Source organism: Rhea americana, unplaced genomic scaffold (assembly GCF_003343005.1).
Source record: "Rhea americana isolate MKP2758 unplaced genomic scaffold, rheAme1 scaffold_64, whole genome shotgun sequence".
In the NCBI taxonomy this organism is placed as follows: Eukaryota; Metazoa; Chordata; class Aves; order Rheiformes; family Rheidae; genus Rhea; species Rhea americana.
This window is the reverse complement of record NW_028186801.1, coordinates 720,713-738,894: the sequence shown is the minus strand read 5'-3', so window position 1 is coordinate 738,894 and position 18,182 is coordinate 720,713. Positions and strand designations below refer to the sequence as shown.

At 38.8% G+C, this 18,182-nt stretch overlaps 1 protein-coding gene across 6 annotated transcripts in view; it reads left to right on the top strand.

Moving 5' to 3' along the window:
- The window catches only part of LOC146586863 (neuron navigator 3), a 267,610-nt gene that overhangs the window by 142,669 nt on the left and 106,759 nt on the right, over nt 1-18,182 (top strand). For all 6 annotated transcript variants that reach the window (XM_085320549.1, XM_085320552.1, XM_085320551.1 and 3 more), the window contains exons 9-11: nt 1,613-1,728; nt 15,445-15,553; nt 15,974-16,357. In XM_085320549.1, the coding sequence (XP_085176675.1) occupies nt 1,613-1,728; nt 15,445-15,553; nt 15,974-16,357 (609 nt within the window). The remainder of the gene's footprint in view (nt 1-1,612; nt 1,729-15,444; nt 15,554-15,973; nt 16,358-18,182) is intronic.

Sequence of the window (18,182 nt, the reverse complement as noted above, 5' to 3'; positions counted from 1 at the left end):
CTCTTGAAGTTACTTTCATTGAAAGTAAGTATGTCCCTCATACATTTTGGTGATTTGAAACAATATGGGAATGTGGATTTGGAATTTCCACATGTGCRTTCATTGAGGAGAACTTGACAGAGCCCTTGTTGCTTGGGACACTGTCCTGAAACCCCAAGTGTAAAATTATGTTGAAGGTACTAGGACATAGTTTTCAGTCCAGTAGTGTGTAGCAGAGGGTAATAGTAGGCCAGGATCCCAATTTTTATCTTTAATAGAGAAGCTGACTGTTTTCAGCATTTCAAGAGTGCAGAAAATGCGTCTGACCAGACAGCACTTATGTTCTATTTCTGTTAAATACAGACATAGTTAAACAATTCTAATCAACAGATTCCACCACAACAGTATTTGGTCCTTGGTATATACTTATATCTGTTCCTCCAGTTACTTTCGTGGCTTACTGAACAAATCTATTCTATGAGTAACTTTTCAGTAAACATAACAATGGGAAAGTTATTTCATAAAATAAGTTTACATGAAATTCATTTGAGAGTGAAGACGCTTTTTATCTGGTATTCTTATAAAATACACATTCAGCATAATGCTTGCATTTAGTTGGTCATTGGAAATGTTATGGTGAATTTTAAGAGTTGAGCTATAAATGTAATATTTTAAAATTAGACATAAAATATTTCACTAGTCTTTATAAGAATTCAAAAGAATGTCTGAATGTGTTATTCATGTCAAAAAAGCTCGAAGAATTTACATTCTAAGTGAAGACTTTTCTATTTTATTTTGAAAGGTGGTTAGTGTTTCTAGTTTTTTACCCTAATCTTTAGATAATCTTTTTGTGTAAATAAATGTGGTACAAGATRCTATTTAATGTCATCACGGTTCAACAGTTCCCATGTAAGATGCTACAGCTGTGCTTTAAGAAGAGACAAAAATTGTGTTACCTATTTATATTGTAAACATTGTGTTTAAGTATTTCTTACTATTTAACATTATAAAATAGCAAATAACTGTAGTCCATAAAGTACRTACGTTATAATTTATCAATGATATCCATACAAATATGCCATCACATAAAATATGGGCTATTTGTTAGCAAGTTAATGGGAACACTTTTATTATCCCATTTTCCCAGTTACACACATGCTTTGTATGGAGGCATTATCAAAAGAAGCTGCACATAGATTTAAGTATGTGGGTGAGATTTTCATTGCAGCCTTGCATAAGCTTCTTCACACATGGCCTTTTTCACTTAATATTTTGGCTATCAATTACTAGTTTTCATTTCCCTTATGTATGTACAGGAATGTGACTTAACCAATTTAAGTGGATTCTGCCTRTATCTTGTTGACACACCTCTTACAGAGAAACAGAAAAATGGCTCCAAATTTCCCAGCTTAAACTCTGAGTTKTTCCTGAAGAGAGAGAGTTCCTTGCAAATGTGTGTAGCTGGAGTCGAACTAACACAGCAGGAATGTGACCTTCATGATGTTTTTACTATATGRCTTTTTCTGAGATGAGAACAGAGATAGGATTCTACTTGGAGCCTCAGTTAACACTAATTTACATTAATACATGTATGACAGATAATAATAATCAATCTTCATTTGCTTGATTTCAGAACTCTCTCAGAAAATGACAGTACCTCTTTACCACCTGCTGACTCCTGCACCAGTCCTACTAAAATGGATTTGTCGTTCAGTAAAACTGCCAAACAGTGCCTAGAGGAGATATCTGGTAAGTAWCAATAAGACAGGAAAAGCTTCAGTTTTGGAGTTGTGTGCTTCTTTGTTTACATCTCCCTCTTACCAGGAGCTTTGCCRTAAGTTGAAATCGTATTTCTGACCTCTGTTTGTGAGTGGTACTAAATATGCAGAAAACTTGGGTCATGCACAGTTACCGCGTCAAACACACAGTTCTTTTATCTAAAYTGGCTTCTTCTGTTCAAATATGCTCTTCAACATTTTGCAAAAACTAGTCTTTCAAGTTGTTATTTTCAGAGTTGTACTGCACACTCCAAGAGGAACCATGCAAAATCTATTTCGTAATGTTTGACATTGCGTGGCGTTTAAGATCATCAAATTAAATAAATTAAATAGATACAAAGATAATCAAATAACATCAGGAGTGAGACATAAGAGACAAAGGGTATGTTTTGCTTTTGTAAATKAATCTAATGAAAATGGGAAAATGAACAAGTCTGTACCTGACTTTAAAGCTAGAGCTAAGCTGCTGAAGGTTCTGTCATGGAATTCCCTGTAAACTTGGGGTAAAATTCCTATTAGGTTACAAATGTGAGAGGATTTTTAGAATCATATTGGAATAGTTTCTTTGAAGTCAGCAACCCAGGATCTGGCCGTAACTTCATCTATGGATGCAAAGCAAAGTGTGTCAAAGCTGACTTTCTCATCAGGATTAAATTGCACTGCAAGGTTGTGTGGGAGTACTTTCAAAGGGACTCTGCCAGAGCTGCTCTTTTTCTTTCTTTCTTTCTTTTTTTTTTTTTTTTTAAGTCAGCCTCTTTATTCTTAATACTGCTTCGACAAGAATAAATGGTGAAATACAGTTCCAGTGGATTCAGCTGTAGTTTTGCCATTTTACTACAAACTCTTAACATTCAAACAGTGTATAACAAGTTATCTGGTTCTTCTTACACAGGATGTAACTCACTTTAAAGCACTCATTTGACACATCAGTCTAAAATTATATCTCCACCAGAAGGAAGATCAGATGCCAGGCTTTGTGGAACTGCTTTGGCATTTCAGCTGATTCATACTGAAATTGAGGTTTTGTTCTGGTTTGTGTTAGTCTCTTCAAAAATTATCTGAGCCTAACAACGCTTATTTGCACAGGCAGCTTTGTTATAAATACCTCACATAAAACTTGTTGAAGTGTTCCCTGGAGATGCCTGTTAAAATTATTTTATGATAATATTTTTTAAAGGGAAAAATCATTTTGAATTAATCCAGAAATCAGGCTTATTGATATGGTTTGTATAAAGAGTATAAACTGAAACATGCAGTTCAAAAGATACTTCAAGGAATTACCACAGAGATGATGAAAAAAAATACATCAGTTCAGTACCTGCTGAAATGATCAAACAGGATATCATGTATCCTGGCCTTTTACYGTTCTGAACAGAAATGGAGCAGCATCAAAAAGAAGAAAAGGGCACTAGGCATCAGAGATGTTTCTAATCTGATTATAGAGTCTCTGGCATTAGCAATTGACTGACATAATAGGCAGCAAAGCAGAATCACTGGGAAAATTTGGTCAGTGTCTCATTGTATACAGATGTGTGTCACTCATARTTGGCTGTTAGCATAAAGAATGAAAGGATCAAATACTGCATTTGCTGAATAGATAGATTATTGTCTGAATTGATGAACTATCATTTAGGCATTSGTTATTTTATCATTGGTGAATATTATGGGAAGAAATGATATGATGGCCCTTCAGGAGAGTGTTCCATGATGTGTTAGCCGTGAGAAAGGATAATTAAATTCTGTTTTTCAGGATGATCTTTATTCTGMTATGATAAAGGGATTATACTAGTAAATAAAAAAATGTTTATATGCAGGGAAAGTAAAAAGGAAATATGCAAGGGTTTGTTTCCTTGATCATCCTTGGTCATTTATGCTCAAGGTATTAAGATAGGAGATGAATTAGGAGTTTCTTTCACATTGTTACTATCTTYTCCTGAAATTTTCCACTTCTGCTATAGACAGGCATCACCTTTACATTATCTCATGCTTCTTATGTGACCCAAACACACTAGCACAAAATATTGTGAGTCAAAAAGGATCAATAAAGATCCTGCAAGGTACTGATCTTTTKTTGAAACCAAAGGGGGTTAATTGTGTGCTGTCCCACCTCTATTATGTTTCTACTTCATTTGTCTTTATTATAATTTTTACTTGATCCACATTGAGGTGATCATTGCATAAACTGTTTTACAACTTTCTGATTATTTACTTACTTCTATTTGTTTGGCTGAAGATGACTGTCCCCATAATTAGCCAGACAGTTCAGATCAGAGCTCCTAATCARCTGCATGGCCAAATCAACTGATCAGTCTTAAACTAATCAATCTTAAATCTTTAACTAGGCATGCCTGGCCCAAAACCTTCGACAATATAAGCAAAACTGGGATGAGGAAAAAATAAACTAATTTTTTAAAGTTTTAGGAATATATTTCTAGGCATCGTTCTCCCTGAGTGTTTCAGGATACCAAAACCAAGGTAATTTTCTCGTTCCAGTGGTGGACAGTCACGACTCTGTTTTCTGTGTGCCCAGGAARGCAGTTTGCTTCTCCTTGCTGCTGTCTTATCACCAGTGATGTGGAATTAGAGATGGAAAGTGAGAAGCTTTGGAAGTAGTTTCCAGGTCTCCTCTGTCTCTGTCCTTCCTCCCAGTTTCTAAGGGAGCTGGTTGCCTTTGACACCTCTCTTCTCTTCCACCTCAGAGCATGGAGGCAAAGCGCTGCTAGCTTTTGACTTTTTATTTCCCTGCCAACTACTGGGCAAGCGATCGCTTGGTTGTGACTGGTATAGCTGTGAGAGAAGGTTGTTGCTGGAAGGTGAGGGAGGTGGCGAGCCTCGTGTAGGCACGGACCCGGAGCAGCTGCCCGGATAAGCTGCACAGCCTCATTCTGCTTTGCTTGGCAGTGTTCAGCTGCCCTGCTCGGTCTGCTCCCCTGTGTAATCTCCCACACTGCTTATGCCTAAAGCCAGTTTTGCCTCTTAGTAGAGCTACTGTAAATCTGGGTTTCTTCACAATTCCTCCTTCTCTGCTAGCGATTTGTTCCAGATGTGATTTGAAGTGCCTCAGACTTTTTTCCCTACAATTTTTCTGAACGTGCGGCAGCTCAGCCAGAGCCGTCTCAGATGTTTCCACTGTGCGTATGCATCAGTGACGATAAGTAACGCAGCACGTGCGCAGAAGGTGTTGCGCTTCCTGCATGCCTTGGATCCCCCTGCATGGGCTGCACTAGTGTCACCTGCCCCTAGGCTCAATCTACTGTGCTTGTGTCACGTTTATTGGCAGGGGTCATCTGTGGGGTAGCTGTGGGGCAGCTGTGGGGCTTTCTGCATGCATTAGACTCGTTACACATGTGGCATACAGATGCATATACTTTTGACCAGGAAATCCCAGACAAATTTGGGAGTCCTAAGACCTGCTCTGCAATCATGTGTGAAAACGCCTTCTTGAGCGTACTTTCTATGTCAGTTGCCTCAGTGAGACTGCTTATAGTATATATTTCTCTGCAAAATTAAAATAAAAATATAGACAAGATTTAAAAATGAGAATGAGAACAGGCTAATAAAGTAATATCTAAAAATCAGTTTGGCTCTTGAGTGGTATGACTAACAACAAATTGGCTGACCCCAGGGAGTCCAAACTTTCTTACCCAGTTTTTCCTATTTGTAGTAGCTGTGATGTTTACCAGTCTGCTGCAAATTTAGTTGAGAAGGATGTCAGTAAATTAATTATTTAACAAACCTTTGAGAACAGTACAAGTCTGTAGCTACAAAGTATTATTTTATGAAATCAGTGATAATGTTTGGCTCTAACAAGTGCTTACGTGTTCAAAGAGCTTAATGCAAAGTATTTGGTTAAACAATTATTTGTGAATTTACAAATATTGACTAATTATAAAGAAATCTGAGGCAAGAAGCAAAAATGAAATAGAAATTTTAAGAGTTACATGCAAATATCAATGGCAGGGATAATATAGTAACGTTCAGTTTTCAAGCTTTTATGCTTACTCTGCTTCTTTATTCTTTCTGAAAGAAGTAGTTAATTAATGGATGTGGAAATAGTCTGCAACATTTTTTGGGTGAGCTTAGCTGAAGAGAYTCATAATCATATGCATTTACAGATCTATTACATAATTCATTTATAGTGTTCCCATCTGTCCACTGAGATGTCAAAGAAAGTTTTATCTGACAGAAAAATTTTCTCTAGATTGCTAGTTCTTAAAATCATTTTTATAATTCCTTTTATGAATAATACAGTAAAAATAAGTTACATTGACTATGATGGCTTAGGGAAATTCCTTGTGCTGTTCTTTATGTAAACGGATTCCTGTCTGATGGGTGGGGAATACATTGAATTGCAAGGTAGCTGAGGAATAATGCTGTGTCATGACATTCAGTGTCCTGTGATCTCCTCTAAAGTCTATTTAATTTAGACAAATTTGTTTGTTTGCTGCTATTCTTTATAAATTTACAATGGAAGGATGAGCTTTACAAAAGTATTTTTCAATAAATAATCCTCAGAATTTTCCACATTGCCAATTTATKTTTTGTCAAATGACAACCTAGAGCAGTGTAGTAAAGCAGAAGAATAAATCTGTGCTGAGCCCTTGGACCAGGATGTGTATATGTATCTGTTGTATTTGAGGATGATCATGGTAACCTGTGTACCAAATGAGACAGTGGGATTAATGGGAAAAAAGTTCATTTTTGAAGTTCTTTCTTGTAATTAAAAGCTGTAGTGTAACCTTTACGTTGAGAGGTGAAAGAAGGTTGCATGAGTAGCCATAGTTCCTCTGTGTTCTAGTATTTGATTTTCAGGTTTTTAATGTATGTGCAAAAGAAAATAGAACAGAAGATACAAAATGCTGGGGCAGCTGGCTTGTGGCTCTTTACCCTCATGTGCCCTCCCAGTTGATACTGTTCCACTCCCAAGACTGTGGCCTGTGGCCGGTGTCCTGCTGCAGCTGAGCTGATGCGGTGACTGCAGCGAGTATCTGCGGCACGGAGGGAAGCAGAGTCGCTGCGACCCACCTGGCTGCGCAGGACCCCCCTGGAGCCCTAGCAGAGACCCTGGCAGCCTGCAGTGGTCTGACACCCATTGCCACCATGGAGCATGTGCTTCCACTTGGCTTGTTGGTTGAAAATGTTTGATCATCCATCATGCATTTTTCAGCTGCCAGCTAGAAAGAAGACCAAATGTGTCTGACCAGGTCTGGCAGCCTCTGACCTACCCGGGCTCAGGCTCAAGCAGCTGCAGGCTGCGTTGCCACTGTGGCAGAGCAGTGTGAGCCCGAGGGAGTTTGGACTCCCTGGGGTCAGCCGCGGCGCCAGCGGTGATGGCTGTGAGCGACCAGGCGTGCACGCGGGGAGCTCGGGGCAGAGGCAGAGCGGGTCCGTGCCTGCAGCTGACCGTGGAGACAAGCCACTGCCTGTAGCTGTTTGGTGAGTGAGGAAGTTACCATTCATTTACGTGGAGTGCTGGGGAGAGRTTCAGCCTTGCTGTTTGTGCTGGGGACAGCATAACAGCCCTGTCTCCTCGATCCCACTGTCCAGCAGTGCTGCACAGCACGGAGTCATCGTCCGTCCCGCTCATTTGAAACCTGATGGCTGAGAACAGTAAACCAATTCGAATATAAGGTGAATTTTTTAGAAGAGCAAGTGTGAAAAAAAGAGGTTACCGTTCATTTTGCAAATTCCCCATTTGATAYATAGCCCAGTGAAGCCCTTCTAATAACTTCAGCAGCTTCCTCTTGACATCCTGAACAGGCTGTTTCAACCACATGGCTTCCTGAGGTGCGGCTGGGGCGCACGCAGGCAGCATGTACCAGCAGAGGAACATATGGAGYGGGCTGGAGTCCTACTTCCTGAGCCTGGGCTGGTGGAGCGTCCTYTCCAGCGCGCCAGGCTCTGCTGCAGGCAAGGCACACGCAAACACATTAATAAAAACCTTTGTGGGACCCATATGTCGCTGTGACTGACAGACCCTGGGAGAAAATACAGCACTGTAACCATCTTGGTGTCACCTTTCGTTTCGATGCTGATTAGGTGACAGACACATAGTGCTTGGGACTGCTGTGTGCTCAGGCTAATAGAGCATTCGTCTTGTCTCCCATTGCTTTGACTTTGTGCGCTAGGTGAGGAGGGGGTGTGGGGCGCACAGCTTTCTTGTGGTGGACCCCCTCTTTCTAGGAATGTATCAATGATTTAATACGGAAAAGCGTTGTTGCTTGAAGCCACTAGCTTTTCTTTTTCTTTTTCTTTTTTTTTTTTGATCTGGATTAATTCTGTGTTTATGAAAGATACTTGGGGAAAAAATGCATCATTCCTTTAAAACCTCCAAGAAGTTTCTCCCAGTGGGTTTTTTTCCTATGTGTTTTAAAAAGCTCTAAACTAAGCCAGTGAAAAGCAAGAGGTACAGTGGTGCTTCTGTTAACAGCAGTTTGTTCATGCAGGAAGTCTGCAAATAGTCTGTAATTCTTAGGGTGGCATTTTTAAAGGTTGCTTGCCTGTCAGGCTTTCTCAGGTAGGGATTTATGACAACTCTGTTTTGATGGTGACAAAAGCAGTATATTGTTTTATAGCAGCTTTTGTATTCGTAGTTTTCTGCATACTTTTTAATGAAATTAATTGCCCCTAGATAAAAAGTTTGTATGCAGAAATTGAATGAAATTCTGCTAGTTCTTTGTTCAGCTGACTTCATTCCTAGTACTAGCACCTTTTTGCCAGTGGGAAAAAATGCAAATTTACACATAAGTCTTTCTCCATTTATATTTTATTTAAAAACAACATTTAGTACTGCTGAGCTTAGTTTAGACATGATTCTGAGTTGTTTTGGAAAAAAATTAGTATTCCACTTACTAGAAGATTGTGAAACAATGATTTTATCACAGCTTTTTAATTCCACAGTAGCTTCTGAATCTCACAGAGATGCACACAAGGTGTGTTTTAAAGAGAAAGAAATGAATGAAATGCCTCCTTTTATAAATCACTTTGCTGGGGAGATACTGTCGTGTTTCATTYTTTTAGCTTCTAATCTTAAATTCTATTATTCATAGCAGAAATTGCAAGACTTAAAGGACCATTTGCAAATCTGCTTTTAGCTGCCAGCACAGGGAGCAGCAGTGATATGGAAGAAATAGTTTGTCATCCTTACCTTTCAGGGAGAAAAATAGCATTTGACTGAGAGCTAGGTCTGTTACTGTAGCATCCCGTTCAGGTGAAGCTATGTCTTGAAACCTGTGGCTCTGTAAACTGGGCAGAGGCTTCTGTGTCTCCGGTTTAATTCACCAGGATGTTTGCTGCCATGGCAGCCAGCAGCATTCGCTGCAGTAGCAGAGAAGAGTCATATATCTGGGAATGCAGGTTGAATACTAAAACGTAAGGAGGCTTGTGCAGAGCTTTGCTTCAGTGGTTAATTTTGGCTCTTTATTGAGCTCTGACGTGGAGGCAGTACTTGCAGTTCTGTGTCAGCCCATCTAAAGTGAAGAGCYGAGCACCGGGATCAGTCATGATCTGGTGAGAGGAGGGAAAAAAAGCCCAAGACAGCACTTGCGCGTACTTTGGATTTCAGAACGCAGCAGCTGTAGACAGAGATGCAGGCCCATCGCTCTGATGAGACTGGTGATTGGATGAAGAGGGGAAAACACAGTTGGCTTTTGGGATTACTTCTGTGCTGGAGCAGAGTGTTTGATCAACTCTCTTCTGCTTGAGAGAAATGCAAGTAAAAATGACTGTAAGTACTGCAGATTAATGTGATGAGAGAGAAGTGGCTTAGCAGAGACAGCAGCGTGATTTTAAAGAGAATGAATGTGCCTGTCGAGTCATTTACAGTTTGTACACTGCGTGTTTGAGCTGTGCTTTTCATTACAAGTGCAAATACCGGCTACCTGGGATGTGCAGCGTGCTGTGCTGGAAGGATCACCTCTTAAATCTTTCTGAAGAATTGAACTACTGTCCGTCTCAAAAATATGAAATCTAACTGAGGTGAAGCCACGGCAAGAAAGATGCAGCGATCTGCTGAGCTCTCCGTGTTTAAAGGCAAGGAGGTTCGAAGAGGGTGTGTTCGTCTCCAGAAGCAGAAGTCTCTAACCAATCTCACACTCATCAGTGAAGGGGAAAAGAGACGATACTCGTACAGGGAGAACTGGTTTGGAAACGCCTCCAGGTCCAGCCAGAGTTACTGTCAGCGGGAGGCAGAAGCTGGGAGTAGAAGCTCACTTTCCAAGTCCCTCTCACAGTCCGTGCACTCCCTCTGCCACACCAGCCTCGCCGCACCCCAAACATTTCAGGTGCTACCACCTCCTGGGAGCAGGGCACCCCGGAGATCGGCCGGCCGGCACGCAGATGAAGGCTTTGAGATTGATAATGAGGAAGGGGGGAAATCAGCTGATGGAAATGCTTCTTGCACGTCCCATTTCCCCAGCAGGAACTGGACAGAAGAGGAGGAGGAAGGCTGCTTGCGTGAGGGGACTGCACACCTGGATGAAGATGTCATAATAACAATGCTGGGTGACCTAGAACAGGTCCTTTATACTGATATTTTAGGTAAGTTAACTTTGGCTTGACATGTGAAAGAGCAGGAGGAGACCTAAGTGTTAGGACATATCTGCATGGAGCAGATTTTTGTTCTTGACAGTGATGTCATGAGACAGAACTGGGTTTATTTGCAATAGTATGCAAAAATAGGGTTTAACCTTTCCCTCCTTGTCTGCTTACTCTTAGCTCCAAAAGACTGTAGGAAATGAAGACAAATGTCTAAATCACTTTTGATAGTTGCATGGGCAGCAGCAGCGTGTGAATAATCAAGCATGGTTTTGTTAGCTGTTTAAAAAAATAAGGCCAAATATTTAAGTGCTATTAGTTTACTCATAAATAATTTAATTTTAATGACATTTGTTGTCATGGATCTAAAATTGGAATCTTATATCCAAGGTTTAGATAGAAAATGTCTTGGCCTACTTACAAACTACCCATCCATTATTGCTCCCCCCCCTGCACCCTTGCTGGTAATTTCATCCCTAAACGTGGAATTTTGAGTGCCAGGGTTTCACAGTTCAGTAACATCAGTGCATGCTAGGGAGCATTTGAAATCCACAGCCATAGATGCCTCAAAAGACTTCTGTGTTCCTGGTTTTGCTTTTCATCTCTCATTCCTTTAAAAGATTGCTCAAAGTGTTCATTTCTGAAGCTTTGTGCTTCAACTGGTCAAATGGTTGAGGTGTCTGTTTGCTTTTCCAAGATTGTACAGCATGTGTCTAGCCTGGAGGTATTTTGCTGGTCAGTGTGTTAGGCCCTGACTGTGTTTAAGATTCAGGATATAATCTTTGCTGTATTTGTAAAGCAAAAAGTTACCATCTCAAAATGATGAAGAAAAAAACCCTTCTTTTTATAAATATATTCTATACCAGTATTCTAGATGAGGCAGACATTGCTTTCTGTAGAAATSAGAGGCTTAGCAGCAAAGGAATCTGAGTGCAACACCTGCCCTTGCTGCTATTCAGCTGTGTGTTACTGGGAAAATCCCTGTTCTCTTGTGAGCCTCAGTTTCCCCATCCAGTGAGTAATATTGGTACTGGCCTTTGTGAATGGAGTTAATATCTAAGAATGAACAATTCTGAGGAGAACTGGTTATTATTTGTAAATCCTGTTATGAAATGCAGGCTACTAATGGAATTACTCTTTCCTTATTATCTGCTTTGGGCTATAATTACATGCACGCCAAGTACTGAAATGATCATGAACTTTATTATTAAGTGTGCAATTATGGGTAAGCTTCAGAATTGTGAATGTAAAAGTTTAATTTAGGTGATTTCAGTAGAATGTTTATTTTGATTTGCTATGTATGTTTCTCAAAGAATGTGTTCTCTAGTATTCATTGGGAGAACCTATTCACTGCATATAGGCAAGAATTGGGAACAATATTTTGAAATACTTACATTTTATATAAATGATGAAGTTACAAGTGATTTGAGCATATTATATTTCATGGGGCCAGTAAAGTATTTGCATTAGACTTTAATGTAAAATGAACAGAATTTTGTAAGAAAGTTTTAAGGAACTTTGATTTTAGTCTTGTGTATCCTAGTCTTTCAATGTGTAGAACAGAGTTACATTTTTTAAAGTAAAAAGAAAAAACCCAAGAACTGCTTGAGATAACAAGCCATTTCTGATATGTTGGGTTGCGCAAACGCGGATAGACTGTATGATGGCAGCAAACCGTGGTAGTAAGCAGTAGAGAGTCTGGGGGAGTGGGATCCTTTTGAACCCATATGGTGGGACCAGCAGGCTGCTCTTCCAACAGGCAGTGAAGTTTATTTTCAGAATTAAGAATATATTCACCATCTCTATGGTCCTCCTTATACAAGGAGGCTTGGCAGAGATGGGTAGAGGCCATGGTGCTGAAAAAGTAGGTAAATGTCAGGTGTAAATTAGGTTTGTGCAGAAAATTTCTGCACTCAGTGCAGAGTATTAGTCAAGTCTTACGTTCTTTTTTTTTCTGCTTTGTGACTTCCTCATCAATGGTATAGCATAAGCCTGTCAATAGAGCCAAGGGTAAGGGGAGAAAGAAAAAAGAACAACTATTTTTAAAACACTTTATAATTATAGTAATGAGGATTTTGTAAGTACTGTGCAGTATTTTAAGACTATAAAACTCCAGATTTATTTACTTTTATATAAAAAGGGTAGAGAGGTACTCCTCATGTCAGCAAGAGATCAAAGGAGATTATACCTCAAACATTTCACCTTTCAAGGATAGAATAATGCCACTTTGAATAGTGTAATTTGTTTGAAGGTGAAATCTGTTTCTCTGTGATAATGTATTTTGGCAGTTTGCCAAGTATGTGTACTTTTATTTTTTTATTGCAATTATATACCTTAAGGCTTTGTTGTACTACTTATTGTACAATATATATTAAAAAGACAGTTGCTGTCATTTTTGCTGTAACAACTTACAGTGTTAACGTAAAGCAAAGGACAACTGCCAAGGATAAATAAAGAAGGAAAGGACAAAGTCACTGTAAATATGAATTATCTTCAGCTCCTCAAATAACTATACAGGAATTGTGTTGCACTGCCTTATTTCYGCCCAGATAGAAATGGTGCTCTGTAGGCAATTGCTTGGCGACAGGCTTTGCCAGCCTGCTCGCAAGCTGCCTACACACTAAAAACAGCAGTGGCAGGCTAACAGAGCTTAATGGTCTCCAGTATAGCGTTGATGTGAGGCCTTCTGTCTCCCAGGAGTTCCCAGGATGGCATAGAAACCTCTATAAATGGTACATGGGATCCATGGGTAYGTGGATCAGCAAGGCTCTTGAGCACATGCCTACCTTGAAACAGGAGCAGTTGTGATAATTTCAGTTTCAGTGTGAACATTTGCATCCTTCGAGGTGTTACATGTAGAAATGCACACAGATAGCTGTTTTATGGACCAAGATTTTGTGAACGGATTGGTCTCAAGGTGCAGTTTGTCAAGATGCTGAGTCCATATCCCCACTTCTTCTTTCCATTCTTTCCCTGTGTTGCTGGCTGTTCCAGGGTGCCAGCCCAGCAGTTCATCAGTTGTTGGACCATGAAATCACTGGAGAACTTGGGTACAGTAGCAATTCAGTTTGTAAATGAGCTCAAAGACTCCATCCATATTCAAAACTCAGAATTAAGAAGATTATTTAAGTGAACTATTATTCAAACATAGTTTGCTTCTGCAGATTCTCCCTTATATTTGAAATAAATCGACAGATTTATTGTCAGTTGTCGCAGTACAAGTTAAACCAGTTAAAGGATAAATTTGCATTGTATTTACAATAGGATACAATTGCAGCTTTACCTGCTGGGTCCATCTATGGCCATACACATGGTTGTGGTCCTGCTGCAAGCCGGCCTCAGTGTATTTTACCCCTGCCTTCAAACAGAGGTTGTGATGAGATTCTTTTGCCTTTTCAGAAATGTTTCCTGTAGGACCTTCTACCTTCCCAGAATTCCTTACTAAATATTAACTTTCTATTGCTTCCCTCCCCATGCTGAGTATTTCTCAACTTACTATCCTATGCGACTTTCATTAAAAGCTCTACATTAAGATCTCCTSTCTCTCTCCTTTGGATGGTACACCATCCTTTTCCTCAGAAACATCACACTTGTTGAATTTTTATCCTGTCACATAAAGACCTGGGAAGAGAATGAGAAATATAGCAGTCTGACAATGTGTATATGCAAGTGTATTTTACATTTTACAAGTGTGAAATACCTTAGCATTGCCTAGTATTTTGTCTCTACTTAGATTTCATTTTTGCATGATGTTGAATTTAAATTTGCAAAGCTGTCTCCTGTTACATTAATCCAAAGATKAATCAGTTTCTTGATGTCACAGGAATTCCAGAATGAAATCAGAAGCTTGTTCTCTCTGTTGGATGAGAATGCTGAAATTTAGAATTAAATATTAGAGATATTTTCCATGGTTGTACAATTTCATTATAGAGGATAACAATTCTAGAATGAGGAGTAAAATTAAGTTAAGATAATGACGTATGACATGAAATTCATCATTGATAGAATCAAAAGGAAATTATTTGCATTTCGTTTTCGTGTATAATGCCAGCATTGTACACATAATTAGAATAATGATRTTTCTTGCCAACTTTCTTTCAAGCAACAGATATGGGGCACACACAGAAGCAGAATACTAACCTTGAACAAACTAGTGATTTTGTCTCAGATTTTGTTTCAATATTCTTTAATTCTACAAAAGAAAACAAACAAAATGATGTTAATTGAATGAAACTGATATGCAAAAAAAATACTGAATTAAATTCTTTGATACATGAATATGATAGAAAACATGCATTTATGTATTTTCATTTATGACTTCAAAATCCTTGTTTTGTAGATTGCTTTGAGTTTTATTGCATTTTCCTTCTGTAGCACAGAATATATAGGTTTAATTTTTTTCTTCTTTTTGTCTTCTTTTTTTTTAGTTGTGTGAATTAATTGTGATTCAGGATGTTCTGTGTAAAGTTCTGTGGGCTTCACTTTTCAGAAAACCAGACTAGTTTGTCCCAGTGCATCCCTGAAGGCTGTTAAAATCCATAATTGTATAAATGATGCATGTACTTAAGAGTGTTGTTATTTCTGTCTCAAGTAAACATATGAAAAATAATCCCTTACTTCAGGAAAGTGTTCCATTTCAGGAAAGATGCTTTATTAAGTTCCTGACTTAAAGAGTACTTTGAAATAGCCTAGATGTTAAGTGCATACTGAAGAGTTGTTATAACAGTCATCCCAATTCTTTCCAGACACAGATTTACTGTGTTTTTTTTTTCCTACCAAGTCATGTAATATGTCAAGGAGGAAAAAGAGGCTATGTAATGTATCAAGTGGTCTGGGATTGCATCCTGCCTTGATTACAGAGGATAAAAATCCAAACACTGTAAATCTGAGTTTCATTAATACATTTAGGCTCTATCAGGGATACTTCACTAGGACTCTTTTCAGTGGGGTTTTTACATACCACATTTTATTTACAAGCATATGTGTGTTTTATTAYTGAAAGGATGAGATTTTATTTTTTAAAAGGTTAAAGGGACAGTCTAGAATATAACATATGTAAGTACTCTCAGCTGTGTGTGCACATAAGTGCTTTATTCAAYCTTCTATACTTGTGTACACTAAAATACATGCTCATATTGTTGTTYTCTTCCAGGGGAAGACCCTGAAACAAGAAGAATGCGAACTGTAAAGAATATAGCAGACCTGAGACAGAATTTGGAAGAGACTATGTCCAGCCTTAGAGGGACCCAGATAAGCCACAGGTACATGGCTATTGCATTGACTACTAGAACTTCAGACTCTAGAAGGGTATTTATTACCTCATATATGAAYTAGAGACTTGCAAGGGAAAATTAACTGAGACATTCTCCATATCATTTGTTGGAYTGCCTCAACAACTTAAATATAACTTTAATATACTCTTCCGTCAAAGTCTGTCTTATAAAATCATTCACAGAGATGGTTATTATTTTATATTTCTACTTAAATGCTTATARCATTGACTTCAGGTTATTTTATAAGAGGTTACTATATACACAAATGCACATGCGTGCATGCACACAGACACACATACATGCAGAAAATTCTTTCTAAACTCCATCTGTTCTTTCAGCCTTCACTTTTCCTTATTTCTCAGAAGCAGAGAAAGCATAATTCACTGACTTCTCCATTTTTTTTGGCAGTACATTGGAGACAACTTTTGATAGCACTGTGACAACTGAGGTGAACGGGAGAAGTATACCAAGCTTGACAAGCCGGTCAACCCCAGTGACTTGGAGGCTGGGGCAGGCCAGTCCTCGGCTGCAGGCAGGGGATGCCCCATCCTTGGGTGCYGGTTATCCTCGCAGCAGTGCGAGTCGCTTCATACACACAGACCCTTCCAGATTCATGTACACCACCCCTATTCGCAGAGCAGCTGTTTCTCGCCTTGGAAATATCTCACAGATCGACATGAGTGAGAAAGGGAGTAATGATTTGGATATGTCAACTGAAGTTGATGTTGGTGGCTACATGAGTGATGGGGACATTCTTGGGAAAAGTCTCAGAACTGATGACATCAATAGTGGGTAAGTAGCATTTTTTCCTTTTAAACTAATGAGTCATTAGCAATTTTAACAGTGTTTTCCATAACAAATTCTGACACACAAGAACAAGTTTCATTATGTGTGCTACATACTATCAAGAACCAAAAATAAGCCCCTAGGATGGCAGTGAAGTTCTTACCTGCCTTTGAATTCTCTTCCTCTCTGTTAACATCAACATGACTTTGCTATTAACTGCAATAAGAGCAAAAGTACTTCTTATTATTTCTTATTGGAATTTCTTAGTTATCTGGTAAACCATCATTTTGCACTGTTTGCCCTGGGATGGGTCATCTTTCAGTATTTTAATCTTTTATTTGAGATGATAAATATGATATTAGATGCAGCTAGTGAAAAGTTGTTGCTGACAGGCCTGACTTCATCTGTTTCCACTTCAGCTGCTGTGTAGTCTAGTCTGTGTGATAGAMCGTCACCATAATTTTTCAACTGTGCGTATCATCTGAGCTGTAGGAGTATCTTTTGGGATACGAATAGATTGGTCAGTCTACTGGCTTACCTAGGAAAAACAATTCAAAGTACTGTTTAAGAATTCTTATATCAGTCATATGAACATAAATCACTTGATTTCTGTGTATATGAGAACTTTYAAAGTATCGTTTAAGAAAAAAGGCCATGTTGCTGGTTTATCTGTCTTTGACTTACCCATCAATGCTGCCTAAAATGTTATTTTAGTGGAAGTGTTGTTGGCATCTCAAGGCTGCTTGGTGGCTGAGGTAACATTGGTTTGAATAAAGTTCCCTGGCCACATCAGTACTGTGCGCTGTATACATTTGGCATTCTTGCTGCCTATCTAATCTGTAAGGCTGGTGTATAGCTATGATTACAGAGCAGTAGCTAATAAAATAGGATATGGTGCACTCCTAGGAGTAAATGTAAGTCTGTGATCAGAACTCTGTCTAGAGTAGTATCTTACCTCAAGTAACATCCAATGGATGGAGATCTAGAGTTTAACAAGAAGGAAAACATATTCCTGTATTTCCTGATATACTTTCTAAGTGATCTGTGAATGGCGCAGATCCGTTCTTGTTCATGCTTGTCCAAGCTTGTCCATGGCATAGCATTAGTGGCTGTGAAATGAGATGCCATATTCATGTGTGCTAGACCAGACAGTGAAATGAAGAGAATAAGTATTAAGAGCTCACAGACACTCAACTGCAGTGTTCACATAGAGAAAAATCTTGAAAATGTAATACTTTCATGTCTTAAGACCTTTTTCCATAAAGAAAATATAAATTATGCCTTTGATGGATGTATAGGCTTATTTAAAAGAAAAAGAGGAACCCTTTGCAGTGCTCGATGAGTTGTATTAATTAGCTTATCGCATTAGAGAATGAATATAGTCATCTTGTTGTGTGATTTTTCTTTGCATCTGTAATAAGAATGACTCAACAGACAGTAAGTTGCAATGTGCTCAGTTCACATTTTTAGGTATGCTAAATGTTAAAAACAAGTTAATATGCTCTGAAAATTCAGGATTCATTGAGGCATGCAGAGTCTTATCTCCTTTATTCCTCTCCCTTTTTCAGTTTAATTACTTTAAACACTTGGGGATAGGAATGCAGGAGTAATTAGAAATTAGTGTGAGAAAGGCCTGTTGCACTTAAGTCTCTCCACTCAGGCCTTATTTATACAGGAAGAAATCCATATAGACTGGATTGTATTCAAACTGCAGCTCAATTTAATATACAATTCCAGAGCCTTGGACTCTACTACATAATTCACCCTTTGCTGCCTAACTGGTCAGAAAGTCTAAGCTTTGACTTTAATAAAAGGGCAAATCTAGTGTGTA